This window comes from Nicotiana tabacum, chromosome 3, assembly GCF_000715075.1.
Source record: "Nicotiana tabacum cultivar K326 chromosome 3, ASM71507v2, whole genome shotgun sequence".
Lineage (NCBI taxonomy): Eukaryota > Viridiplantae > Streptophyta > Magnoliopsida > Solanales > Solanaceae > Nicotiana > Nicotiana tabacum.
Window position 1 is genome coordinate 166,320,335 of NC_134082.1, and position 26,998 is coordinate 166,347,332.

Below are 26,998 nucleotides of genomic sequence, written 5' to 3' on the forward strand. Positions count from 1 at the left end.
ACCCGGGTTCACCCGGGTCAGCATGGTCCAATAAAGGGTGGGACAGGTTGGTTAAGGTATGAGTTTGTTCCGGATGGGGGCAGGTTTTTTTTGGTACCAGTGCACCAGAACCCAGCTAGCCCGGTATCCCGTTCACGAGTTTTAACCGGGTTCCGGCCAGGTTACCGTTGCATTTTTTTAAAAAAAAAAATTGACCGTTGCCAATGGTCAAAATAAAAAAATGACCGTTGGGCAACAACCATTTTTTGCACTTTTAGCCATTTCGGCTTACCCCTTACTAAAATAGCTCCTCACCCCTAATAATTGATAAATTATATTTTTAGTATTTTAAAAACTATAAATAGCCCCCCATTCTTCATTTTTTCTTACTACTTGCTTTCTTCCTCTGCTCTAATTCTCTCTCGATTCCCTCTTGATTATTGAATTGCTTTTTAATTAATTATTATTTAAGTTTTATTAATTATTTACAGTAGTCATTACAAAATTACAATTATCAAGTGAAGTATGGTATCATTTTTGTTAGGTTCAAGTTCAATCATGTCCGTGCTCTCTACAATGCGGTCACATGTTTGGGAACATATTGAGGTGGTAGAAAAAAATGAAGAAGTTCGCAAAGTAGAGTGCAAGAATTGTGGTTGAGTCTTTAATGTTCATTCAAAGAGGGAGGGCACGTATGGTTTAAGGAGACATATCAAGGGTTGTCTTGAGCATCTTCCATAAATTTGTGTTTAAGTTGATTTGAGATAATTTGTGTTATTTTAAATTTATTAAACTTATTTAAACTTAATGTGCTAGTTTATTAGACAATTCGCTCTAATTGGCTGTGTTATTTTAAATTTATTAGACTTATTTAAACTTAATGTGTTAGTTTATTAGACCATTCTTCATTTTTTCTTACTACTTGCTTTCTTCCTCTACTCTAATTCTCTCTCGATTCCCTCTTGATTATTGAATTGCTTTTTAATTAATTATTATTTAAGTTTTATTAATTATTTACAGTAGCCATTACAAAATTACAATTATCAAGTGAAGTATGGTATCATTTTTGTTAGGTTCAAGTTCAATCATGTCCGTGCTCTCTACAATGCGGTCACATGTTTGGGAACATATTGAGGTGGTAGAAGAAAATGAAGAAGTTCGCAAAGTAGAGTGCAAGAATTGTGGTTGAGTCTTTAATGTTCATTCAAAGAGGGAGGGCACGTATGGTTTAAGGAGACATATCAAGGGTTGTCTTGAGCATCTTCCATAAATTTGTGTTTAAGTTGATTTGAGATAATTTGTGTTATTTTAAATTTATTAAACTTATTTAAACTTAATGTGCTAGTTTATTAGACAATTCGCTCTAATTGGCTGTGTTATTTTAAATTTATTAGACTTATTTAAACTTAATGTGTTAGTTTATTAGACAATTTGCTCTAATTGGCATTTGCCAACAGTAAACACTAAACTTTTAATTGTTGTAAACTTTTAATTTGCAAGTAAATAAATTAAAAAAATCAAAATAAAACTTGCAAGTTAATTTGAAGTATTATTATGCAATGAAAATATGAAATGAAAGCCTTTGAAGTCTGATCCTTACATGTTGGTCTTATTAAATAATTTTATGCAGCTACTTTATTTTAAATTTTAAATTTAATACTTTAAACTTTAAAGTTTAATTTTATGTCTAAATTACTTATTTTATTATTTAGAAGTTTGCAAACCCTTGAGTATCAATTACATTGAACAAGAAAACATAATACACTAAAAAAAAGGATTTTTACCTATCTATACCATATATCAAACATTATTACCAAAAATGTTCATAATTTGTTATTTACCCATGTAGTCCACACTTTTACTACAAATTATATACCAATCCAAAAATAGGTAGATTTTGCCATTAAAAAAGCCCTAAAATGAAGGCACCAAATCTGATGTGATTCTGTCAAGGATTTTATTCCAATTTTGAAATGAAGGCGATTTTCATTCCTGATGAAGGCACCAATTGCGTAATTCTCTCCTTCCTCAACAGAGAGATTTCACAAAAAAACGCAATCAAATTGTACAATTACTGAAGAGAGACTATATCTGTTCTTCGTCTCAAATTGTACAAAATTGCTCTTCGTCGATATCAGTATTCAAATTGTAGAAACTATATCTCTTCTTCGTCTTTTTTCCTATCAACTACACGAAATCATGTCAAAAATCCCAATAATGCTGAAATCGAATGGTAATTGGGATAACTATGGCAGATTTAGAGATTTTGAAGTTGATGCCATTGTGGTAGATGATAATGCAAACTACGGAATTCTCAGTTCTACAATTGCAGAACAATTATCGATTGATACATCGGATAAAATTATAGAAATCAAATACATTGTGAACGAGAATTGTCCTCCAATGGAGATTAGGAATGATATGGGGGTTCGTGCTTACATGGAAACCAAAAAGGAGAATAAAAACTTAGGTTCGTATCCTTTATGTATAAGCGTAAGAGATTTCAATATGGAATTGGCAATCAACAATGAAAGCACCAGTGCAGGTATGTTTGATTCGACATTGTAGAGAGTTATGGTGTTACTATGTTATCTACAATATTACTACAATTACCTACAATTAAACTACAAAGCTCACATAGTACTGAAAAGGATAAAGCAATGTTGCTTTCAAAATTATCTACATAGAAACTACATTTATGAATTTATTGTTTGCAGGTTCGTCTGGATCCCTAAACTTACTTGAATTTCCATCCTCACCAGCTATAGAGGAATATCAAAGTGAAATAATAATTGAATCTACACAAACATATATTGAAGAAGGACAAGTTTATCAGGACAAGCAAACAGTAGCTGCTGCAATGAAGAATTATTCAGTGATGCACAAGTTCCAGTTCAGAGTAAAAAGATCCAGTCATAGAAGGTATGTAGTTATTTATGGATAATATATCAGCAAAATCAGTGTATGATTGAAGATAGGTGGGTTTTATAAATTGTAGTTAAATTGTAGTCAATTTGTAGTTAATTGTAGTTTTTTCATAAATTTGTGTAAATATTGTATTTCTTTTGTAGCTACTGGCTTATATGTGTTGCTGAATGCTGTAAATGGCATTTCAAGGCAACGTCAATTAATAATTTGGCAATGTTCAAGATAAGAAGTTTCAGCCGTCAACACACATGCTGCCTAATGGACGAAACATTCATACAACGCAAACGTACTGCAACAGTACTTGGTAGCATGGTCGTTCCAAAGTATTGTGATCCTAAGACTGTTTACACACTAAAGGACATACAAACTGACATGTTATCCGAACATGTACTGAACCTAAGCTACATGCAAGCATGGAGAGCAAAGGAAAAAGCTTTACAGTTTTTGAGAGGGAATCCGTGTGACTCCTACAACAAATTACCCAAAAAAATTTATATTATTGAGAAGAATTATCCTGGTTCTGTTGTTAAATTGAAGAAGGCAGCAGATGATTGCTTCTTATACGCATTTGTTGCTCTTTGTACATCAATAAATGGTTGGCAACATTGTAGGCCGGTAGTAATGGTTGATGGGACATTCTTAAAGTCAGCCTACAGGGGGATTATGCTGACAGTAATCACCATGGATGCAGCAGGTAAATAATGGAATAATTTTGTACTTATTTGTAGACAGTCTTTAAAATGCAGTTAAATTGTAGTTATGTTGTAGTTATTTTGTAGTTATATAAAAGAATGTAGTTAGCATGTCTATATTTCTCAATATATATTGTAGTTGTTATTTAATCATATTTTATGTCTTAAAAATGTAGGTACTATTTTTCCCTTGGCATATGCTGTGGTTGATTCTGAAAACGACGCGTCTTGGAAGTGGTTCTTTGAGCAATTCAAGGAGGCATATGGTGAAAGACCTTCAATGTGTGTTGTTTCAGATAGGCATGAGAGTATACTGAAGGCAACATCAGTTGTCTATCCGGGATTGGCACACTACTCTTGCATGTGGCATATATGGACAAATATAAGGTCAAAATTCAAGAAGGGACATCTACAATTACATGAATTGTACTTTGCTACAGCACGGTCATACACTATGGATGAATTTAATGAAAGGATGTTGAAGATTGAAGAGGTAGACCTGCGTGTAAAGTCTTACCTATATGATATTGGCTATCATAGATGGTCAAGAGTACATGCAACGGTAAATAGAACTTTTACTATGACGTCAAACATTGCCGAGTCATTGAATGCTGTAACAAAATATACAAGAGAGCTTCCAATATTTGATCTATTTGAGTATATGAGGACTCTTCTTGAACGTTGGACAAAAGAAAAGTTATCGAAGGCAAAGGGTACTTTCACATACCTTGGTCACAAATACAACAAATAATTGGAAGACAACAGTACATTATCTCAGAAACTAAGGGTAAGATTTTTTTTTGGTGCAGTAGAATAAAAAAAGTACTAGCTGCAGTTTTTCCAGATTGTAGTTAAACTGTAGTCAAATTGTCGGTAATAATAGTTTGTAGATGAGCTGTAATATATTTGTTGCTGATTTGTAGGTAAATTGTTGATAATCCATTTTAATGATTGATGTATTATTATTATTTCTATTTGGTCTTCAATTGTAGGTGAGGGCTTCAACAGATCATATACATACTGTGTTAGATGGTGTGAAGCGGTACATTGTGTGTCTAGAAAACAAGAAATGTAGCTGTGGACAATTCCAACTTGATGAACTTCCATGTGCGCATGCTTTGGCAGCATTAAGGCATAAGAATGAAACATACGAAAACTATTGCTCTCCGTATTACACAAGGAAGAGCCTTCTGCTTACCTATGAAATGCCAGTAAATCCTCTTCCTGATGAAGGCAAATGGGAAGTGCCACAACATATTTTGGATGAGGTAGTAAAGCCACCGGCGGGAGATAAAAGGCAGCCAGGGAGACCTCACAAGGAAAGATATAAAACATTTGATGAAATAAAGTCAAAGAAATACAAGGTGTCATGTGGTAATTGTGAAGGTGAAGGGCATAACAAAAGAACTTGCAAGAATGCGCCGAAAAAGAAATGAATATCATGTAGTTAGAATAGTTATTCAAAATAAATGTTAGTGAGCTCAAATTATCGGATTTTCTTGTCTAATTGTTTAAGTTTTTGAAGATGAATAAGAAGTATAAACATCAATTTGTGTATCTGCACTATTTATGTTTTTATGTATTCTGTCAAGCATCTAAAGTTGTCTTTTTTTTATAGAATAGTTAAACTTTAATATTTATTGTATACAAAAAAACTGATATTAATAAAGAATGCATTCAACGTAAATTGTATCCAGATTGTAGTGAATATGTAGTTTAACTGTGTTAGAACTGTAGTCCTGTTATTCATATGTAGAGGAGTTGTAGTTAAAATGTAGTTTGACGTAGTTTAAATGTAGATAAATTGAATTTTTTTGATAAACCTTGTTGTTAAAAAATGGCTAAATTATTTATATGATTCCTGTATTTATTTTATCTTTCTGTTGTGTAACAAATGACAGTTATATACAGATATTACTTGGCACTTGAAGGTATTTATAAAAATAACTTGAAGATTAAAGTCAAATTGTAAGACAAAGCTGTTGCTGTAAAAATGTAATCAGAGTACTAGAGTATAATGTAATCAACAAAAAGTGTTGTAGAAAACCAAAACGACATATTTCCTACATTGTTTTCCAATTCAACTACCAAATTTCACAGACCAAACTAGGAACACAATAGTCTATTTCTTCTTTCGTTGCACTCTAGTCCTCTCGTTTTTTGCCGGAGCACCCTTCCTCCTTGCTAGCCTGTCAGTAACCTCACTCTCACTGATTGACCCATCTTCTTGCTTCTTTGTTGCATAGTCCCACAGTAGAGCTCCATAGCGTCTACGGTGTTGGTCAATATCAGAAAGATCTTCCTTTGGGATTGCCAAATCTCCAAGGCTAACATACTCCGCAAATGCAGCCACAAATACACCACAATCGCTGCATAAGATGAGAATTTTTCATTATATAACAAATGATTAAAATAAAAAAATTAAACATATAGAAAGGGAGATTATTTTTTTACACTGAGTCTTCCTTTTGTTGTGGAATCTCAGCAACCATCCATTGTATGTCGAGAGGGTCCGTAACTGGTTTTTCGATGTATGCCTTTGTGCTCTTGAAGTTAATGTCTTTACGTTTACCATAGAAACCAGTGCATGATAAATACAGAGGGATAATGATTGAAAACTTGTCAACCAATGTCTCTACTGTTTTATGACGGTTTGCTCTCACCATGGAATCATAAACATAAAGTTGTCTGTCCTTTATGTCAAAAACTAGCAACAACTAATGGAAGTTCTCTACAAGGTTCACAGGAATGAGCACATAGTCAACAAGATCCCAGACAACATTAGCAAGAATTCTGTACCCAAGAATATATTCTCCAACATCATCCTCGGGTTTAACAACCGAATACCTTTGTTCCGGTGGAGAACTTATGAACTTGTCATAGATTCTTTCAATCTTTGTCTTGAACAAGCAATCCGTGGTTGTGAACCTAGTATTATTGTTGGGGCCATATTTGCCTCTTTTTCGCAGATAATACATAATAACATCAATGTGCTGCCAAAATAGAATAAACATATACAATAAGGTACGGTGTAACCACACTTGTCTACAAGACAGCTACAGATTAACTACAATTTGAATTTATTAAAAACTCTAACAGATTGCTGCAAATTAGCTACACTATAACTACAGAAATATAACAGTTAGTCCAAGTTCCTCACAAAATGTAATTTAATTGTAGTTTGTATGAACCATAGTGAACAAGTATTATATGTACAATTGACCCATCAGACTACAAAACAACTACACATTAACTATATTTATGCACTGTCTACATTTATTCACTATACAGAGGAACAAATGAAACATACCACCTAACTTAAGCTCCCAAAAATCAGCAAGTTCAACCTACAGTTAATATTAATAGGCACAATCACAAGCTCTACAATATTACTACAAGGTAACTACAGTTGTGGTACACGGAGATTCCAAGTCAGTCAAAAGTACCAAAATTCCAGTTTGTACATACAATCATCATCACATATGATACATAAGGTCCATAAAAAGCAAAATTTCACAGCTGAGACATAAATATAGTAACATATATATGTTGTCTACAATATTACTACAATTACACATCATAGCTGAAAAATAAACTACAATTACACTACACAGCTGAAGACAAAACAAATATTGTGAATGATTATGTTCTTTATACTTACTGTGTTATTGATGACTTGTCCGGGGTGAGCAAGGTCATAAAACCAGTCCTTCTTATCAATCTTTTCACAACCAAAATCCAACCAAGGCTTGATTTGGTTATCCTTCTTGGAAAAGTAATATTTCCTCCTGTAATAACAAAAAAAAGATGATCAAATACAAAAAATTTACAAAATGAATTACAATTTTAAAGTATAAAAATGGTGAACAGACAGTGTAAAATGAAGCATTCATACCTCCTAGATACTTTATCACTATGAATGTATAACCAGTTGGTGAACCTTTCTGTCAATTCAGGATCTATATTTTCACCTATGACACTTGTGAAGGGGTGCTTGAGGTAAATTTTTTTAGGTCCAACAGATGTGCTGCCTCCAGAACTATACAAAGATGTGAAAGGTGATCGTGCATGTTTTCCCGGTTGCCTTGTTCTACCGGGATGAACAGGGGTTGATTCATCTCGTATGGGCTCGCCATACATGACCAACTGTGATAAGTTTTCTGGCAGCTCAAAGTCATCCAATGTCAAACCTTTGTTTTCAATGCCTCCAGGAACAACTTTTTTATCAATGCCTTCAGGAACAACTTCAGTCACAGTCACACCGTGAATTGGCGACTGTGGAACTTCACCTTCTGTAGATAAGTGTGGATCAATGTAGATATGAACAATATTATGGAGTTATAGAGAATATATTACCTGCTTGTTGTGGCTCAGCCACTTCATCAATTACTGGTTCTTCCTCAATATTTCCTTGTAGATGTTCTGCTGAAACATCAGCTTGAATGAATAATTGAGAATGAGAATTGTAGATATATGTAGGAATATGTAGTTAAGGTGTAAATTATTAAAATTTTGCATAAAACCTTATTGTAATGAAGGAATGGTTCTGTACCTGCTTTATATGTCTCAGCTGCTTCTTGGAAGTCAGGATATAAGTCAACATGTGGTTGAAAATGTTCTGGAGAAATCGTAGCTGCAACACATAGTAAAAAAATGATTAGTATAATTTAATAATGCTGTCTTGAAATTTGTAGATATGTATGCAGGAATTTTGTAGATACCTGTATTGCTTGTGCTTCCATGCAGTTGATCACCAGCATTGAACTGGAATTGCTGGTTGTTATCTCCTTGATGTTGGTAATTATTTTTTGTTGAACTACCAGCAAACTACAATTTTGGGGAATATTTGAGACTACTTTATTCATATGTCTTAATTAGTCTTAGTACAAAATTATATGTAAATTCTTACCTTTGACTCATCCAAATCAAACCTCTTGTTTATCACATTCATAACACCCTTCAAAGATTGATCTATGAACTCTCGAAGGCTTGAGAGTTCCTCAAAAACATCCTTCCTATAGGCATCTAACTTTACATCAACCTAAAAATTAAATATATAATTAGTTGGTAATCTTATTCTAACTGCTACAGTTACACTACAATTCAACAAACTATAATTGTTATAGATTTATACCACAAATTAACTACAATGTATAACATACTATAATTGTTATGTAATGAAGTCAAAATGTAGCAAATTATGTCAATATATTGTAGTTATTCATAATACCTGCACAATCCCCTTTTCCAACTTCATGAGCTTGCTACTGACAGATTCAATATCCTCTTGACAATCTGTATATTTGGGTTCAAATGATGGAGAAGCAGCAGTTGGAACATGTGATGGTTAAGCACCATGTTCATCTTCATATTGAATCTTGTCTGGCAGATTAAGCACTCCAAGCTCTTCTCCAGATTCAATCATGTTTGTGAACTGAATGATGAAAATAACAGTTAATTCAAGTGACAAAAAAAATGTAGATTCAATGTAGTTATTATGAATGTAATTGTAGCATCATACAAAAGTGAAAAAAATACCTTGATCCACTCAGGCTTGATCATCTTCTCTTCAATTGCAGTTAACCAAATCTGCCCCTTTGTAGCTGACCATCTTAAAATGCGAGGTATAGATTCAGAACATCTCGTTGCAAGCTCGGTGCTGACGGACGAGCAACACTCATATAGCCACACTTGCAAGGCTAATGAGCATCCCCGTATTAGATAAGAATGTATATGGGGATTAAGACGATGTCGGACAGATTCAATAACCTGCTTGAAGGATTTGATACCCCATGGGTATGACTCAAAATTACCAGACTCTATTAGAAAGAACATAAACTTGTCTATGAAAGTCACATTGTCTTTATCAGAAGGACAAACAAAAAATTCCAACATATAAAGAATGCACAACTTCACCGCATCCACATCGTTTGCCCATGCTTTATTAGTCACTACTTTTTTCAAATGCCATTTCTCAACCCTTTCTTTGTTCGAAAAATATGTATTCATTAAAGGGCTAACATAGGTGGAAGTGTAACCATAGTCTGAAAACTTATTCACACAATTAAGACCAGTTATCAACCCAAATTCTCTCAAGGAAAAATTCAATTTTTCACCCTTAAATAGTACTGAAAAATATGAGTCAGTAGACTTTGTCAATTCATACTTCATCAGAAGATGAAGTGTTTGGTTTTGCATACAGATTTTGGGGAGACCTAATAAGTAACCAAAACAAGTTTTTCTGAAAACCCTTAAAGCATTCGGAGAGAGTAAAGCTTGTATCTGGCTAGGTATGCTAGGATCACACAAACTGTGGAATCTAAGCACACCACAATCAACATTTTGTTGTGCAAAGTAAGGTCCATTCTGTAGAAAATATAAAATTAATGAACATTAGTAGTTTGCATAAAAAGGAAACAGTAATCTACATATAACTACATGACAAATACAAAATATAACTAGAAGAAGAATAGCCTACCCACACCTATAACTACAAAACAATAATAGAAGAACAATGCACGTGTAAACATTATCTACAGAATGTAACAGTTACTTCAAGTATGTCACATAAATGTAGATTAACTGTAGTTAGAATGAAGTTAAATATATGAGCTATACAGGCTACAATAAAAAATAACATATCTACAATTTAACCATCAGACTACACATCAACTACAAACTAACTACATTTATACACTGTCTAAGAGTCACAGTTCCAATTAAACTACAAAATTGAGACAAAGAATCTACAAAATTAGGACAACACCACATTTTACCAAAATACACTTGAACAATCAAAGAAGAACAATGCACTTGTAAACATTATCTACAGAATGTAACAGTTACTTCAATTAACTCACAACATGTAGATAAATTGTATTTAGAATGAAGTTAAATGTAGCAGCAATACAGGTTGCAATGAAAAATACCATCTCTACAATTTAACGATCAGACTACAAATCAACTACAAACTAACTACAGTATACACTGTCTAATAATCACAGTTCCATTAAACCTACAAAATTGTGAAAAATAATCTACAAAATTAGGACAATACCACATTTGGCCAAAAAACACTTGAACACTAAATTAACACTTGAACAACAGATTTTTACAACCAAAATCAAACTACAAAACAGTGAGGAAACATAAATAGTGTTTACCTTTATTGAAATTTTTTCCTTAACCAATTTTGGTACTTTTTTTTAGGGTTTCTTCTTCTTTGGTTTTGATGAAGAAGGAGAGACCTTGTGTTTTTTCACAGATTGAACTTTGGGAGAATCATCTACAAAATCGTCATCTACACTCAACTCTTTCCCCTTGCGTTTCAGTTGATTGTCGACTAGTTTATCAACTCCACCAACATCAACATCGTGAAAATGCTTGCTTCTCATCTCCGCACGAATTTGTCTAGGAGATGAAATACCAGTAGTTTGTTCACTTGCATGCGTCGTTTGTGGGTTTTTTGGTGGTGATTTTGGTGTTAAAACACCCAAATCAAAGGTTGGAATATCAGCTAATATAGCTTTTGATGATTTTTTTGGGGAGTGTTGGTTTTTTTCATGATTTAGGAGTTGAAGACAAAGATGGAAGTGAATTCAAATCGTGGGGGATACTATCAACTGAAGGTAATTAAGTGGAGAAGAAAGTGATGGTAATTGTGGGTGAGAAGAGATTGTACGAGAATGGAGGAAAAACTGAAGGTAAATCGTGGGGGTGGGGAACTGAAGGTAAATCGTAGGGGGTGTGGGGGGGGGGGGTGGGAGGAGAGAGGGGCGGGTAAACCAAATAACGTGAAGATACAGTCCTATAATTATGCCTAATAAAAATGAACCCTTAATTATATCCCTAATTTGAATTATGGTATAGAAATGGTAATTTGGTATGCTTAAATGTAATAAACACAAACCTTAAACATTGAGGGTAATAAGTTTTGATATATGGTATAGATAGGTAAAAATCCCCTAAAAAAATATAAATCCAGCCCAGTCCAAACTGGATAAGTCCAAAGGCGGACGAGTCCACTAGATACTGAAATTACCCAACCCATTAACAGCCCGGCATTCCAGCCCACTAACCAGCCCACCCCTGTAACCGGACGAGCTATTTTTTTCCATTACCAGCCCGGTCTAACTCGTCCGGTAAACAATCATAATTTAGTAGAAATGGCACTAGGTAGCCACTCTAAAGGGCTACATTTTAGGAATTAACGAGTGCGTCCGGAATTTAAGTTTTTCAGGATAAAAATATTATGAATTGTCATCAAATTAAGATTTTTAATTAAAAAATTCAGGATAAAATAAGTAATGACTAATCTTTAAATAAAATAAGTAATGACTAATCTCTAAACAACGTCATTCATAATGGCTATCTAGCACTTGCCACATAATTTAGGGAGAAATTCAAAAATGGCCAGATTTACAACTGGTCGTTCAAAAATAGCTCTGTTTCAAAAGTAATCGAAATTTAGCCACTTTTCATATAAAGATAAATCTGAGCGAAAACACAGTTCAAAAATCGGAAAATACACTAGTATATTATACTGGAGTTCCAAGATAAATATGCTGGAACTCCAGCATAATATGATGGAGTTCCAGCATAAGTACATTAGAACTCCAGCATAATATACTGGAGTTCCAGCAAGTATAATATCTAGTATAATATACTGGAGTTTAGAGCACCAGTGCTCCAATCTCTAGTATATTATACTGGAGTCAGCAAAGTATACCGGTCCAACATAATATGCTGGAGTTCATACACAGGTGCACCGAACTTCAGTATATTATGCTGGACCGGTTTCTGTTGCAGCAAAACAGTTGCTATTTTTCATTAACTTCGTAAACACTGACTATTTTTTTAATGACCGGCTATAACATGCTATTTTTACCATAATTTACTATGAGGATCCGAAAACCTCCCAACTTAGAAAAATTACTACAAATTATTTACTTTGATTTCAAGAATTCTTGAAAGCCACCCGCGTGGCATCAAGACAAAGATACAAACTCGTACTCGGTCCCCAAAGGGCCAACTCAACTCTTGTCTTGCTTTTCTTTTCTACAGAGAGAGAGAAAGAGAAAGAGAGAGGAGAGAGAGAGAGGGTATAAAGCGAGTGTTGGAGGGTAAGAATCCAGGGGCAGATCTGCACCAAAAATTGAAAGAAAAGATACCATCGAGGCTGCGAATAAAGAAAAAGCAAAGGGGAGAATATCGTTTTCGATACTATACCATACCATTTTTTTAAAAAAGTTCTTCACGAGTTTTTGTATGTGTGTACAACATACATATATAAGCTTATCATCATTTTGTGTGTCTACATTTTTTTCTCTATATAAAAGAAAAGGGGAAAGAGGGGCTGAGAGAGTTTTGGCAGTGGTGGATGGTTTTGTAAAGAAGAGGAGTGAGGAGAAGAACATGTTTGAGTTGAGAGAAGGGAGTTGTTATCCTAAGGCTTTAACGGGAGTGAATGTGGCTCTTGCTTCTGTCGATGCCGTTATTGCTCTTCTTGCTTTTGCTCAGGTAACTCTTTCTTTTATCTTTGTTCTAGAGGGTTATATATATGTGGATTTGTGTTAAAGCTTCTGTCTTTATCTTTCAATTGCTGTGTTGGTTGTTCTTTTCTTGGAATTCTGAAAGGAGAGTGTTTTTAATGTGCTATGTTATGAATGTATCTCAATTGGGATTCTGGGTTGTGGTTTCTGGGATTTTTGAAGGGTTTTAACAGATTTTGAATATCAATCTTATTTGAGATGGAGTTTGGAAGGATGCTGTTTTGGCTAGGTTTGTGCTATTGGATTGAAAAATTGAGTCTTTTTTACCTAATACTCTTGACGCGGCTTGTTAGCGTCTAGTATTCTGTGTGGTCAATTCGGTTTATAATGCTTGAATTTTAAGGAATGTCAGGTCAATTGTCACAATGGGGTTAAAAGATTGTACTCTTTCCCTAAATTTTATCGTGGGTTTGTGCGGACCCATTTTCTTGAGACAGTTCCTCTGCCATTTGTGGTGCTTTTTATTTTATTTATTGTAATAGTAGACAGAAGGGGATTAGTCTTTGAAAAGTTATGCTGAAATTTGAGTAATTTAACGTTGCTAACCTTTAGTGTTCAAAGAGACCGGATGTTTTCTTGGCCTGGATATGGATTCTCTGAAGTAGAGACGCTCATTTTTCAAACTGCCATATACTACCTACGTAATGATTTTTACTAATTGTTGTTCCTCTTTGCTGGCTCGAGTAGGATTGAACTTTTTTGCATTAGCCAAATTATGATAGGTTTCGTCATATAGTGCTTGAAGCAGCATTCGGAGAGTTGTTGAAAGTGTTTTTCACCGTTTGGAGTGACTTCACCAGTAATGATGCTATTTATGGCCAATACGGTTCCTAATCGGGATTGCATTAACTCAGAAAATTAGTATCTTCTCCATACCATTTGGATTCAAAATTGTTTACTGTATTTGGTGAATACGGTTGGTGCAGTAGTTGCATGCCATATAAGAACTAACTAGATTTGAAAATTTTGAATCTTTGGTATTCTTATGACCACTCGGCATTTCTTCAGGTAAACGTGATTTTTTATGTCCTTGAATATGGACAATATTGGGATTGTGCTTGGAGCAGATATTGGATTCAGGAAGTCATGTTTTTTTTGCTAATGCTTATCAAATACCATAGTAGTACCACACATTCATAACATTTGATTGAAAATGGAATAAATATCTGAAGTTATTTTGTTAAATGATTCTCGGAGAATCAAGGAGATCGTGGAATACTAATTCAATTTGAAGACGACGAAATCTTAATCAAAGATTAGCCAAAAATTTGGATTGAGATACATGTAAACCTCTTCTATGTTGCTTGAGTGTGCACTGTGCAGAACATCATTGTGAAGTATAGCTGAAAGCTTTTTGAAAAGTAGCCAATTTTATAAAGCTAATATCTCTTGTTTAAAACAGGAGAATACCTTGCTTTTCCTTTTGAGATATTCTGTAATCTTAACAGAATTTTGTGATCCTTTTGTTTTCTGTCTTCAGTAAAAGTTAAAACATAAAGTTGGTAGTTTTGGCAGACATTTAATAGTGGACACTTGTGCAAGCTAAAATGGTAAAAATATAACTCAGTGCACGGATTTTTTTCCTAATCCATGTTGTTGCTAATGCTGGCTTGGACTGAATCTCCAAATTACTCCTTACCTCCTCCTTTAGGCACGGCCTTTTTGAAGATAAACCGACATGTCCCACTTCATATCCCAAGATCATGGTGGATAATGGTTTTGGTTAATCATTTGGTGATGAGAAATACATGTTCTTTCCCCTATTCGTACTATTCCAAGTGATAAATCTAGCTAGGGAAGATATCTGCTACATCGGACAAAGTATAGTTTCACGAAATAAGGATATGTTCTATCTAAGAGTTTGTTACCCGATGATCGCTTCCCACCAAACTTACTCTATAATTAGTCCAAGAGAGGCCAGATCGGTTTTGTTAGCAAGTACATGTGTTTGTCTTTCTCCTCATGTATCTTGGTCGGTTCAAGATGGAAATCATTTAGAGTCACTTGGTTATTTGTCCCACTTTGGCTTGCTGGAAAAAATGAAAAAAAAAATTGGAAGGGTTGTTTGATTTTCTAACTAAAGGAAGAGAGTGGTACTTATCTTTCTTGTCTATCATTCCCTTTTTACGTTGATCAAACAGTGTAAAGTTTCAACAACCTTCTTTAACTTTTGCTAAATTGTGTGAAGGTAGTGGTGAAAGCATTGTAGCATCTGATAGTTGGAATACATGTATAAGATGTTTTGGTAGAAATAGACTTGTATAGAGTACATGAATGGTATGTGCCTGACCCGTGTGCGTGTTGTTTTCCACCCATTTAGTTATAACAATGTTCAGAAGATTGGGCGTCTTTTGTAGAGAATCATGTTCTCATGTAAATTCTCTACTTTTTGGTATACTTCTTGTATATTGGAGTTTTTCTCCCTTTTGATTAATACAATTTATCTTATAAAAAAAAAATGTTCAGAAATGATGATTATCATGGAGTCGTGTGATTGATATGTTTCTTTAACTGATCTAATATATATAATTGGAACACGTTTAAGAGCAAAGTTAATGTTAAGTTCCTTAGGATGATATTGCGGGCGAAACCAGAATTAGGAGATATTATATCTTTGATACCCATAAAAGGAAGGACCATTTTAACCTTCTCTTTTGGTAATATTTTGATTTTTCCTGATTAATGCTCTTACATGTCAAGCAAAAAGTTTGGAAAGGGCATTTACTTACTTGCCTTTCTCGTCATTCTGCTCAATAATGAATGGAGATTTAACTGTTGCAACGAGATTACAGAAAGAATAACGAAGAATGTAGAATAAGCTGCAATAGTGAATCTGGTGGCCTCTTGTCATCTGTATAGTTACCACTGTGTCACATGTTCAAGAGAAGCTAGGGTGAATCTCTTGGACCAAGGACCTGGCATTTTCACCTTAGATTGAAACTTGACCTTTTTTTGGATAAGTGAGTGAACCTTGACCTTTCATACTAGGGTTTTGTTTCAGTAACTTTATTCAAATATTTTTATCTTGATGAAGACCTTGATGATCAATACAAGAACAGCCAAAGAGAACACCTTATTGGAGAAAAAAAGAACTGCCAAAGAGAACTCCATAGTAATCAGCTAATACTTATACACCATGTTCTGAATCTAAATATAAGCATTAATGCCAAGATAGTCAAATGGACATGCTACATTAACAACTTCACGGAAATACACACTGGAGTACAAAACAGATAGTAGCAACTTTCTGCAAAGGCGGCAATATCAGAGAGGAATTTTTTTAGCATAATGGCCAAAATAGATCATGTCTTAATAGCAAAGTTGTTAATCTTTACCCCTACCTTATATATCACATTATTGTGTTTAAGTGAATAGGTGATTGCCTAGTTTGACTAGTTGCTAGAATTGAGAACCAGGGAGGCTGTGGGGGATTGTGAGAGATTTTGATGTTGCCGACTACTATTCAGCATTCAACTATAATCTGGAACCTTTGTAAAGACTATGGATGACTCAAGCAGAGTACTTTTTGACACCAACTTGGTGTTTGTTAATTTTTTTTTGGACTTAACTGAAAAAGAAAAAACATTAATGATTAATCTAGAATCTTAATTCTAACCTTGGTTGGTATACTTGGATTATGATAAATTCCACAACTTACTGCCATCTGGTCGCTGCAAACTAAGAGGTTGGTTTTTTTTTTAGAGGTTGCTGCTTGTGCCTATTGTAGTTGTATAATGTTGGTGTTTCGCTATCAGAGTAGCGTGTTCATGTACTGTTAATGACAGTTTACATCTGCTCTGCGCTACTGATTATTTCTTGCTTAATAGATTGTGTTAACACATTTTTTCTCAACTCAATTTGCTTATGTATTGTTCCAGTTAATGAGAATTCACTCCCGGAATACACACATTGGCTGGACTCGTCAGAAAGTAAGCATTTCATCCTCAATTCTCTTTCTGATTTTATTAGTATCTGAGATGGGTGAGAACATTCTATCTGTCCTGCTAGAAAATTAAAGCAACTTCCCGAGGTCCAAGCAATTAGTCCAGAATGTGGAAAAAACCGATTTTTCAATGACACTTCTTTATTTAGTTCCAACTTTCAATTATGAATAGCGAATATGCTAACGCGATAAAGCCTGTTACAAGATGCTAATATGCGTCCAAGAACTCATGTTGATGATATTCGACTGGATACTCATGCCTAAAACATCTAGTAATGTTCAACACTTGTGTGCTAGCATTTAAGGTTCAGGTGACTTAACGGTGGTCTTCACAAGCTAAATTAAACTCGAAATGCCTTTACAGTTCTGGTCTAAAAGTTCATTCTTTTTCACCATTATTATAGTCATGTAAACCCTTTCCTTTCATTTCCACAACTTGATAACTATTGCCTAGAAGTTTCTTTTGAATAAGCATTGCCAAATTACTGATGATCATGTAGGTTTTCTAAATTTTAGCACCATAGCAGGTGAATTGAATCTCCTGCTTTTTCGATGGGATCCAGTTGTACTCTCTCAGTATATCTCTTTTGCTCTCTCATCCCTCTGCCAAATACAAAATCCTAACTTTAGGATATTAAATCTAGCCTAGTCACTTAGACATCATGGTATTTGTCGTGTGCTCGAGTTATAACACTTTGGTGTTTAAGATTACGGGCGTCGCAGTTCTTGGTGCAAGCTCAGTCTATAGATGATCCCAAGGACGATGGAGGTTTTACGAGTGTGATATTGAGCTCTGTGGCAGTCAGGGTGATAGACCACACTTGACAATTACTAAGTAAACTAGCTCTCTGTAATAGCGAAATAAAAGACATCATCAGCTCAGAGGTAGCACTACATCTCTTGGAGGATATACTCATATTAGAAATTGGAAATTTATTGCCGTAGCCCTTAATCCCTTAAAGTTAACGGCTATGAAGTCAACATTACAAGTAGATTCTACGATTCTTCTTCCTTTTGTACTGGTTAGCCTTAATAAAATTCTATACTACAATCAGCGCGGTTTCTTATTTCACTAATGTGCTAATTATAGATCATGCTTACTAGAGTTTACTATGCAATTGCAGGTATTTCACTTGATGATTGGATCTTCAAATTTGGGTAAGCATCTTAGTTTCTCTATATCTATTGGTTTATCCACGGATTGTTTTTGCTGAGTGCTTCCTGTGTTTGTTTATCAAAATAACCATAAACAAACAATGTTAACATAGACAAAATGAGTTGAAAGAGCTACTAATAGATGAAATATATGATGTAAATCAAGTTCAAAGATCATGTTAGTTTTTTAATTCAGATGCAAATTGCTTTTTTAAGTTTCTATTCAAGTTTAGCGACTAGTTCGCCTGTTCTTAATTTTGTAGTAATTTCTATTCTTTACAGTAGCAATTCATTTGTAATGTTTTTCTTAACAAAATAATATATTATTTCCTATTTTTATTTAATTTTTATTGCGCAGCTGAGCAAGATATATCCCATAGACAATAAAGCACGCCCCTAACACTTTAGTGCTTACGTTGAAGTATTGTCTCAGCGAGGCAAAGTGCCTGGCCAGCTGGCTTGCACTACATCTAAGAGTTGGGGTTTAAGTTCGTGCCAGCAGAGCTTTTAACAAAAGTAGGCATTGAGATTAATTCAGGCATGAACAGTTAGAAAATTATACCTCTTATCTTTGTGAGTTGGACTGTTCTAGCTACACCACTCTTATTTTCAGTGATTTAAGTGTCTTCTAACTCCAGGCGAGCCTTATGCCACCTGTCTGGTAAAGGCTTTTCCTTCGTTTCATGAGTTTACTGTTCGTATCCCTTTCTAGCGACAGTTCTAGCAGTACCACTCTTAAATTCAGTGGATGTTCAAAAAAATCCTATCGCTCCTTCCTCTCATGATAATAGAGGCTAGATATTGAAAATTATAGCACATTCTGGAAAGGTCTCTTTCCTCTCTTTCATCGTATTGGAAACTAGGTATTAAATCTCTCCTCTAAATATTGAACTTTTTGTCATTATTCTTGAAAAGTCTTCACTCTTCTCATCGTCTTCCTTGTCAATGACACTGTATTAGGTTCCTCCTGTGAACTTGAACTTTGGTTACTGTTTCAACAAGTCTCCTTGTCTCTGTTTTTCTTCTCCGTTCATGATAATATAGTTTGGTACTGAGTCCTCCTTTGAGCATTATTGCTGTTTTTGGTTACTGTTAATTTGCCAATTCAAGTTGTTCTGACAATGTCTTGGAGATTTTTTGCACCACAACTCTTGATGGAGAATTGATCTTCGTGGGCACTACAGAAAAGCTCATCTTTTTCTCCATCAAGAGGTGTGGTTCGAAAAACCTCCAAGACATTGACAGCACAACATGAATTCCTTCTCCGAGACTTCATTAAAAAAAACACTTCTTTTAAAATTCCTTCTTTGTGCTATTATTGGCTCGGAGAAAAGGGTTTCAGCACCACTTTTCTTTTCTGTGATTGTTCACTTCTCCGGTGACACCGGAAAATATCTTAAAGTGATTTTGTAGCATATCTTGTTTCCGAAATAAACAAGCTCAAGTTATTTTTCCTCCTTGAGTTTGAGAGGATGTGTTAAAGTGAAGAGAATCATTGGAAATATTCTATTGTGAATAGGGTATAGTTTAATGCTATGTCATAATAACTATAATGCCAATAAGTTGGAAACTCTCTATATCATGAAGCTCAAAACTCCTATAATTAGAGTCCTCTTGCATATTATCACTAACCATTTGTACGAGAGCTCTTCTCCTTTTGTTTCTCTCTTTGTATAACGTATTAGCTATAGTGCTTGAGGAAGTGCATTCTTTTGGGTAGTTTGCTAATACAGCAAATAAAAGTTCAGCTAGCTTCTTGTTTGGTAGAAAGAAGGGTAAACACGAACAATATTGTTAATTTGAACATGAAATTTTGATGAAGCACCTGTGCACGTGGGTATAATCTCGTTTATTACCTTGCCTTACCTTTATTTTTTTTCGGCTTTTTTTTTTTGGCTTCCTGTGCATTTCATAATGATGAAAAAAGTTCATCTCAGGCAAGTAATCTATAAGAGTTTAGTAACTAGTATGAATGGATCATTGACTTTATTCTCTTGCAGGTTATTTCCTTTATTTTGTGTTGTCACTTGTTGCCGCTTGTAAGGATTGGCTTTGCTGGTCGCACTTCTGTGGTTTTGTTGTTATGGGTATGTGCAAACCCACCATGTTCTTTTCAGCTGATGCTTTTGTAATTAGGACTAATACACAGCTATATTTGCAGCTTCCCCCAAAATTCTTTTCCTTGCTGCATTTCTTCTTCTCCTTTCATTCTGGTAAGTTCGCCTTCTGTTTGCTGTGTTTGAATGTGTGAAAGTTATCTTTGTGAATCTAAATATTTGCTTTCTTTTCTTTGTTTCACATTTTAGGAAAAGAGACTAATTTAATGAGGGAATAGGTATCGTGAACTTCCCATGTTTTCTCCAGTCTTTCTCTTTCCCGAAAATAATCTTGGGCAGAGAAGTGATATCTTTTATTAGTGAGCTGCCAAAATCAGCAATTCATAAAGACACTGTTATCGAACTTTAGAAAGTGGTTGACCAAATCATGATCTTCTTTCGGTGAATAGCAGTTACATGAGCTAGTCATATAGATCCTTCCGGTCTAAAATCAACAAAGTTGTCACGTATCTCTCTCTCTCTCTTTTTGATAACCAAGAAATCCCTTGGGCCAGTGGCGCAGGTTTAGAACTTGGTTCGCAGTTGTTGAGGTTTTAAACTCTCTCTCAATTTTTCCTCCATAATTGTTCCCCACAAAGCGCTGAAGGATCAGCTGAAACTAGATAAGAAAGGTTTACTATCGAAGCTCTCAAAGTTTTCCACAAAATGCAATTCTCAACCAGAGCAATGCCAACTGGTAAAGTTGCTTCCATGTGACCAGGAGGTCACGGGTTCGAGCCGTGAAAATAGCCTCTTGCAGAAATGCAGGGTAAGACTGCGTACAATAGAGCCTTGTGGTCCGGCCCTTCCCCGGATCCCGCGCATAGCGGGAGCTTAGTGCAGCGGGCTGCCCTTTAACCAGAGCAATGCCAAATTGCTTTCTCCCTTAGGCCTTAACCCATCACAAAATCATTTTCCTCAAAACCCAATTCTAAACGAGTTGCTCTACATTTCTGTAAATTGGTTTCATGGTAAAAATACCTAAAGAGAAAGTCAAACAACCCTTCTGCCTTAACTCCAGAAAAGTCTCTGAAATTTTCTCCCTAAAAGTCCTAAAGCAACCCAAGTGCAACAGATTCACCAAAAAGAAAATGAAAACCTCAAGCTCATGGAAGGGAAAAAAAGAACAAGAGAAAGGGGGAGAGAGAGAGGGAGGGGAAAAGTAAGAATGAAGATAAAGTTGGGAGGGCGAAAGAATAGGGGGGTGGGGAAATTTTGTTTCACAAGTCTTCATCACCCCCCGATTTTGCCTTTACTAAATCAATATCGCAACATTCACTCTCCTTATATGTGTGTATTCCACCCACTTTGTCCAACTTGGTCAAATCAACACCACATAAGCTTGATCAATGGTTAAAGGCATTTAAAACACTTGACTCTTTAGGTGTCTATTTGAAAACCTGTGGAGTTAGGAGGCCTGCATTTGAAGACTGTGCAAGTACAAGTGTCAAATTGTGTATTAAGCCTTTTTTGGATATTGTTTAGTGCCACAAGTTATTGCCCAAGTAGCTCCTCCGCCTATTCTACTTAAAGTTATTATTCAACTTTCTAAACGAAGCCGATAGCTCTATATCACTCCATTTGTAGTTATTCTGGTGTTGGCATGACAGAAATCTATTGCTCCTTTAAGTTCAACATGAATTGTTCTAGTTTGGTTGAAGATTAGGTCAAGAATCTGGTTATGCTTCATATTAGTCAAGCCGATACAGTAAAATGATTTTTGCCACCGATAGCCGTAATTATATCTTTCCTTTTGTAATTTTGGTTTAAGGCTTGGTCCAAGACATGAACTCAATCTTCATGTAGAAATTAATTATATAGAATGATTTGTAATGCCTTCTCTGCAAATGAATTCAGGGTTGATCTTTGTCATCAGTCAAATGATGAAGAAGATGAAGATGATGGGTATAGTCCTCGAGAAGCCTTGTTGGAGAAGAATAAGCCAAAATCAAATGCTGATAGTCGCCGAAGATGCTGCTCTTTTCGTGCGGTCAATGTGGGAAGCCGCCAAAAAGTTGTGGTTCTGGTAAAGCTAATAAAGTACACGCATATAATGTTTAAGAGGCAAAGTCGTGACTTGCCTAGCAACTCGCTTCACAGGCTCTAAACGTAATGGGACAGCCATGTGGCGAAAAGTCTCTTGCGGATAGCCAAATAAGTGAGGCTAGCCCTTTTATGTTTTGCATTATCCGCCTCGTACGACTCAGAATATCTTCTTCTAAGTATTTGAGTATAACTTACATAATTTTAACTTATAGAAACTATGTTTTTTGTTCTCTAACTTCGAATTTGGTGGTAAACTATATTGAAATGAACATGTGTTATTATCCCTTGGTACTTAATTACTTTTGTCCTTTTTTGCTTATGAATTATATCCAATTTTAGTATATTTTTCATATTATTATTTTTAATAACTTCTTTTGAAAATATTAAAATTAAAAATTCCGTGGGTGATATGCCTACATTGGGGCAAAAGCCCTACCCTAAGAGGCCCTCTCCACTGTGCCCCTGCTTTTTTAGACACTGCATGTATGTTCTACATACATGACATATTCAAACTCCTCGTATTTTTATGTCTTTGCACATTTCTGTTCTTAATTCATGTACTTGCTTTTTGACCAGGTTACTTTGTTAGTTTTTCTGTTAATGTTGCTAGCTGCTGTGCTAATATGGATTGGGAGGGGAAAGAATCCTATCGATTCTTCTGTTGTGGCTCGGGTATGGACTATGGCTCTTTAATTACCTGTATCTGTTTATTGTTGTTCTAGCATATTCTTTTTACCCAATTGATTTAGCAGTTGTTGGTTCTCTGTATTGCCTTCTGTATTCATTTTTAGCTGCAATTAGATTTTATAATACAGAATGTATCCTCAACTTGGAACCCAAATTGTTGCTTATTATTTACTGTGGAGCATCTCACTGAAAGAGAGAGTGTGTTCCTGCAAGTAAGGAGGCATGATCTAATTTTGTGCAAAGTTTTTGTCTGTAATAATTACCTTGATAGGTTGCTGTTATATGTCTGGATAGGGTAGTTCTTGTAAAGTGCTTTTTATTCTTAATCTGATTAGCATGCTATTATTGATTTGCTTAGAATATTGCTCTTTGGTGTTTAAATTATTGTAGGAGAAACTATCAATTTACACTGTTTCATGGTATTTTTTTCTTTGCCTGACACCTTTCCCTACCTTCCTCTTGATAATTGATGAACTGCAGTTTCATCCAGGTGTATGTAGATCTCTTTGCAATAGCAGTTCTTCTGCTGGGATTGGCATTGGCATGCTATGGTCAGTATCTCATACACTATGGATTATTTATGACGAGCTTCCACATTAATGTTCACACGTCACAGAAAATTGTTATCCTGCCATTTTCACTAACTGAATCTTACTTATTGCAACTATACATCGTAAATCCTTTTCTCACCATGAAAGCTTATGGACACTTCAGTACTTGTGTAATAACTAATGACTTGATCCACCATTCCTTCATGGAATCAGCTGATGTAAAAGACCGATGTCAGGCTAGTCAACGAAAGAACTGATTTACGAAGTCATACAGTGTGTGACATTATTTTTACCTAGATTTGCAAACCGTTGATGATGGCACTTATTTGTGAGAAAGTATATTTATCTTATATTGGAGTACAGTACTTGGGGTTATACTGTATGAGTGTTTGCAGTAGGTGGGATGTGGGGAGCCACCTAGCGGTTGTGACTAACGTTCAGAAATAGTTAAAGCAGTAAGATAATAGATGGTGCTGTCTCACCATAAGAAAGATAAATATATCATCAGTAATTCCTGATTGGATCAGTTGATTGTCCAACCAACGGCTATCTCTCATCGAGCTGTTTGGAATTTTAAGAAACAGTTGTCCTAAAAGAACCTGCTGAACTTGTAAACTAGGTCTTATGTATACCTAACTATTTTGTGTGAAGGTTTTCCATTTAAAACTGTCTTTTGACCATAACCGTAAGTCCATTTGCTATGCAGGACTGGTACTGTTCTTGAAAATGAGCAAAGTGAGATCTGAAAGGGCTTCATCAGAAATGTGGAAGGTATTAACTCATCTTTCGATGGTGCTTCTCTACCATTTTCTGTCTGCCAATTAGAATCATGATTTGCAGACTGCAAAAAACTTCTCTGTCTTGTCGTATTGAGATCTTTTATAGCTCTAGTTTTAAGAACTGATAGCTTGAATAAAGTGCACTGTTTCTATTTTTGTTTTTGGTTGAAATTTAGTGCTCATGACACATATTCTGATAGATTATTTCCTTCTGATGTTTGATGTTTTTGCTATATTCTTTGAAATGAAGGTAGCAGGCTTGGCAGTTGTTTCTGTGCTATGTTTCACTTCAAGTGCCTCTGTCGCCATATTCACAGATATACCTGTATGTCTTCTGTCGGTCTCATGAGATTTTCTTTTGTTTTGGATGCGTAAGTTTCTAAAAGATAATACTTTATCTTGCAGCTTCTTTTTCACTGGCATGGACAGAAGATAAATGGTGTTTGTACATCTCTTCTCATGATTTTGTATTATTTTATAGGTACTCTTATTAATCCTTATTTGAAGCTACAGCTTGATTTGAAATTCTGGACTTAATATCCAAATTAATCAAATTTTTAGGTTGATGATTCTAGAGAATAACATTGACATCTCAACCAGTATAATGGATTTCTGCTAATCTTATAATGAAAATTTCTGCTCTCCGCCTGCTAGTTGCTGTTAACAATTATACCTAAGATCTACTAACTGAAGTTGATAGATGATGGAAGCTTGAACTAAACATGGTGCAAGAAATCAATTTAACAATCAGTTGGCACCACTGATGACGTTATATAAGTGTGTATGAATTTAGTATGAGTTTGGTAAAAGCATGAGTGGTCACGAGACATCTCTATGGATGCACTCAAACAAAAACTATGAGCTATAAGATAAGTACTTTCACACGAGTACTGCATTCGGACACTCGCACCCAATGGTGTGGCCTAGTGGTCAATATGAAGTGGGTGGAGAACCATGAGGTCTCAGGTTTAAACCGGTTTAAACCCAGCGGAGACCGAAAATACTAGGTTATTTTTTCATTTCTGTCCAAGCCTTGGTGGACACGGGGCAAAGTTACCTGATACATATGACTGGTGAGAGGTGGCAGGTATCCCGTGGAATTAGGCGAGGTGCGTGCAAGTTGGCCTGGACACCACGGTTATAAAAAAAATGTACTGCATTCGGACACATCAAATGTTTCTAGAAAATGACTTGACTTGACTTGACAGAGGGGACATAGCAAGGGTGCATCAAGATATTGCGTATCACCCTCCTAGTTTAGCAATATCATAGTACCTACCCTTTAGTTTAAAAAATTTACACCTACCTTCATTGTTTTGTTTACATTATGGAGACTGCCATTACTTTCTTCAACCAAGAATACAAGCAGCTTTTATGTAAGGGGGGAAGGAGTCTAATCTCACAATGCTGTTGTTTCTTACCAATTAGAGTTTCATTCACAAAGGGGGAGAACTTCCTAATACTTATTTACCTGACCAAATATTTTCCAGGTTCTTCTGTACCTTCAGTGTTTGTGCTATGGGTGATGAGAGAACTACCACCTCCACTTGTCACTTGGCAACAGGAGTCGAGGACAATAGCTTTTATCAGTGATAGTTCAGTGACAGTACAGCCTCAGCGATGGACAGCTGCTGCAAGTGCGCAGAATCAGGTGATATGCCTTCTTTTAACTCTTGCCTGGACATCTCGTTTTTGGTCTAGAGTCATGTGCATGATGACCTTGAGCAGCAAAATTTTTGAACATGTGTATTGTTCTATGAAGACTATCACTGACCATATGAAATGGAAAAAGTTGAAACAGCAAATATTTTAATTTCCCTTTCCACAATTGTGGTATCGTTGCACTTGGAGGTCGGCTGTATATAATGAAGTTATGGGTGCAAATCACTTTGAGCTTTCCTTTAATATTTTTTAAGGTCTACTAACTTGCCAGGAATGCAGCTTTAGCAGTTGAAACTTGAAAGTGATAAGAACTTATACAACATCATTATTTTTTACCTCCCTTTACACCAAACACCAAGCCCCAAAGAGAGTATGTGAAACTAGAGTGCAAAGTAAATAAAGAATTCAACTTTCTGCACTGGAGGTCCTTCCATTCATTTCTTGATTTTCATTATCTTACTTTATTTAGACGCACTTGTAGCAATGTATTCTGAGCATTGTGGAGGGCGAGCCCAATATGATCATCGTGATGGAATTGTACATTGATTGGTGATCTTCAGCTAGAGATGAGGGACTGACAATACTAAAATGGGATAACTACTCATTGAGTTGAGGGGATATCGTGGTTGAGTGATCGAAGAAAGCTCGACGGAAATACCCCATACAAGCTGGTTGCTCGGGGTACTGAGGCCTGCATAACTTGGATTCTTGTACATAGCAAGCACTGTATGAACCATCCAAATTTTATGGATTCCTTTTTGTTGATAATATGAAGGTTTTAGATGTTTCTTACATGCAAAGGTTTTTATCTAATTACCTTACCTTACAAATTTCTTGAAATGGATATAATGCAAATTGCTGCTTTGAGACAGTAATTTTCATTGGCCTCTCGAGTTTATCCCCCTTGGCAGGGTAGCTAGAGAATATAG

The 26,998-nt window shown here is 35.4% G+C and overlaps 2 protein-coding genes across 4 annotated transcripts; both read left to right on the forward strand.

The window, feature by feature from the left end:
• Positions 1 to 2,178: 2,178 nt before the first annotated feature.
• On the forward strand, positions 2,179 to 5,035 carry LOC142177941 (uncharacterized). Its single transcript, XM_075247016.1, has 5 exons — positions 2,179 to 2,524; positions 2,697 to 2,901; positions 3,051 to 3,601; positions 3,776 to 4,161; positions 4,592 to 5,035. The coding sequence occupies exons 1-5, from the start codon at positions 2,179 to 2,181 to the stop codon at positions 5,033 to 5,035; spliced, it is 1,932 nt and encodes a 643-aa protein (XP_075103117.1).
• Positions 5,036 to 12,640: 7,605 nt separating this feature from the next.
• LOC107814012 (tobamovirus multiplication protein 1) lies at positions 12,641 to 26,956 on the forward strand. Of its 3 annotated transcripts, none has more exons than XM_075250153.1 (13): positions 12,641 to 13,118; positions 17,029 to 17,079; positions 18,218 to 18,251; positions 20,249 to 20,335; positions 20,410 to 20,461; positions 22,202 to 22,370; positions 22,967 to 23,062; positions 23,568 to 23,628; positions 24,335 to 24,399; positions 24,658 to 24,732; positions 24,813 to 24,888; positions 25,898 to 26,058; positions 26,565 to 26,956. In XM_075250153.1, exons 1-13 carry the CDS (start codon positions 12,867 to 12,869, stop codon positions 26,613 to 26,615), a joined length of 1,230 nt encoding a protein of 409 aa, XP_075106254.1. In that variant the 5' UTR covers positions 12,641 to 12,866; the 3' UTR covers positions 26,616 to 26,956. The 3 variants fall into 3 exon arrangements, with proteins under 3 accessions (XP_075106254.1, XP_075106255.1, XP_075106253.1); XM_075250154.1 differs by having other exon boundaries at positions 26,575 to 26,956; XM_075250152.1 differs by lacking the exon at positions 26,565 to 26,956 and having other exon boundaries at positions 25,898 to 26,372.
• The last annotated feature ends 42 nt before the right edge of the window (positions 26,957 to 26,998 follow it).

What these genes read in the sequence shown, in the direction of transcription:
- LOC142177941 (XM_075247016.1), top strand. Translation starts at nt 2,179, where the DNA reads ATGTCAAAAATCCCAATAATGCTGAAATCGAATGGTAATTGGGATAAC. An exon ending in CAATGAAAGCACCAGTGCAG is followed by an intron (nt 2,525 to 2,696) that starts GTATGTTTGATT and finishes TATTGTTTGCAG; the next exon opens with GTTCGTCTGGATCCCTAAAC. An exon ending in AATCACCATGGATGCAGCAG is followed by an intron (nt 3,602 to 3,775) that starts GTAAATAATGGA and finishes TTAAAAATGTAG; the next exon opens with GTACTATTTTTCCCTTGGCA.
- LOC107814012 (XM_075250152.1), top strand. Translation starts at nt 12,867, where the DNA reads ATGTGTGTACAACATACATATATAAGCTTATCATCATTTTGTGTGTCT. An exon ending in CTGTGGTTTTGTTGTTATGG is followed by an intron (nt 20,336 to 20,409) that starts GTATGTGCAAAC and finishes CTATATTTGCAG; the next exon opens with CTTCCCCCAAAATTCTTTTC. An exon ending in ATTGGCATTGGCATGCTATG is followed by an intron (nt 23,629 to 24,334) that starts GTCAGTATCTCA and finishes TTTGCTATGCAG; the next exon opens with GACTGGTACTGTTCTTGAAA.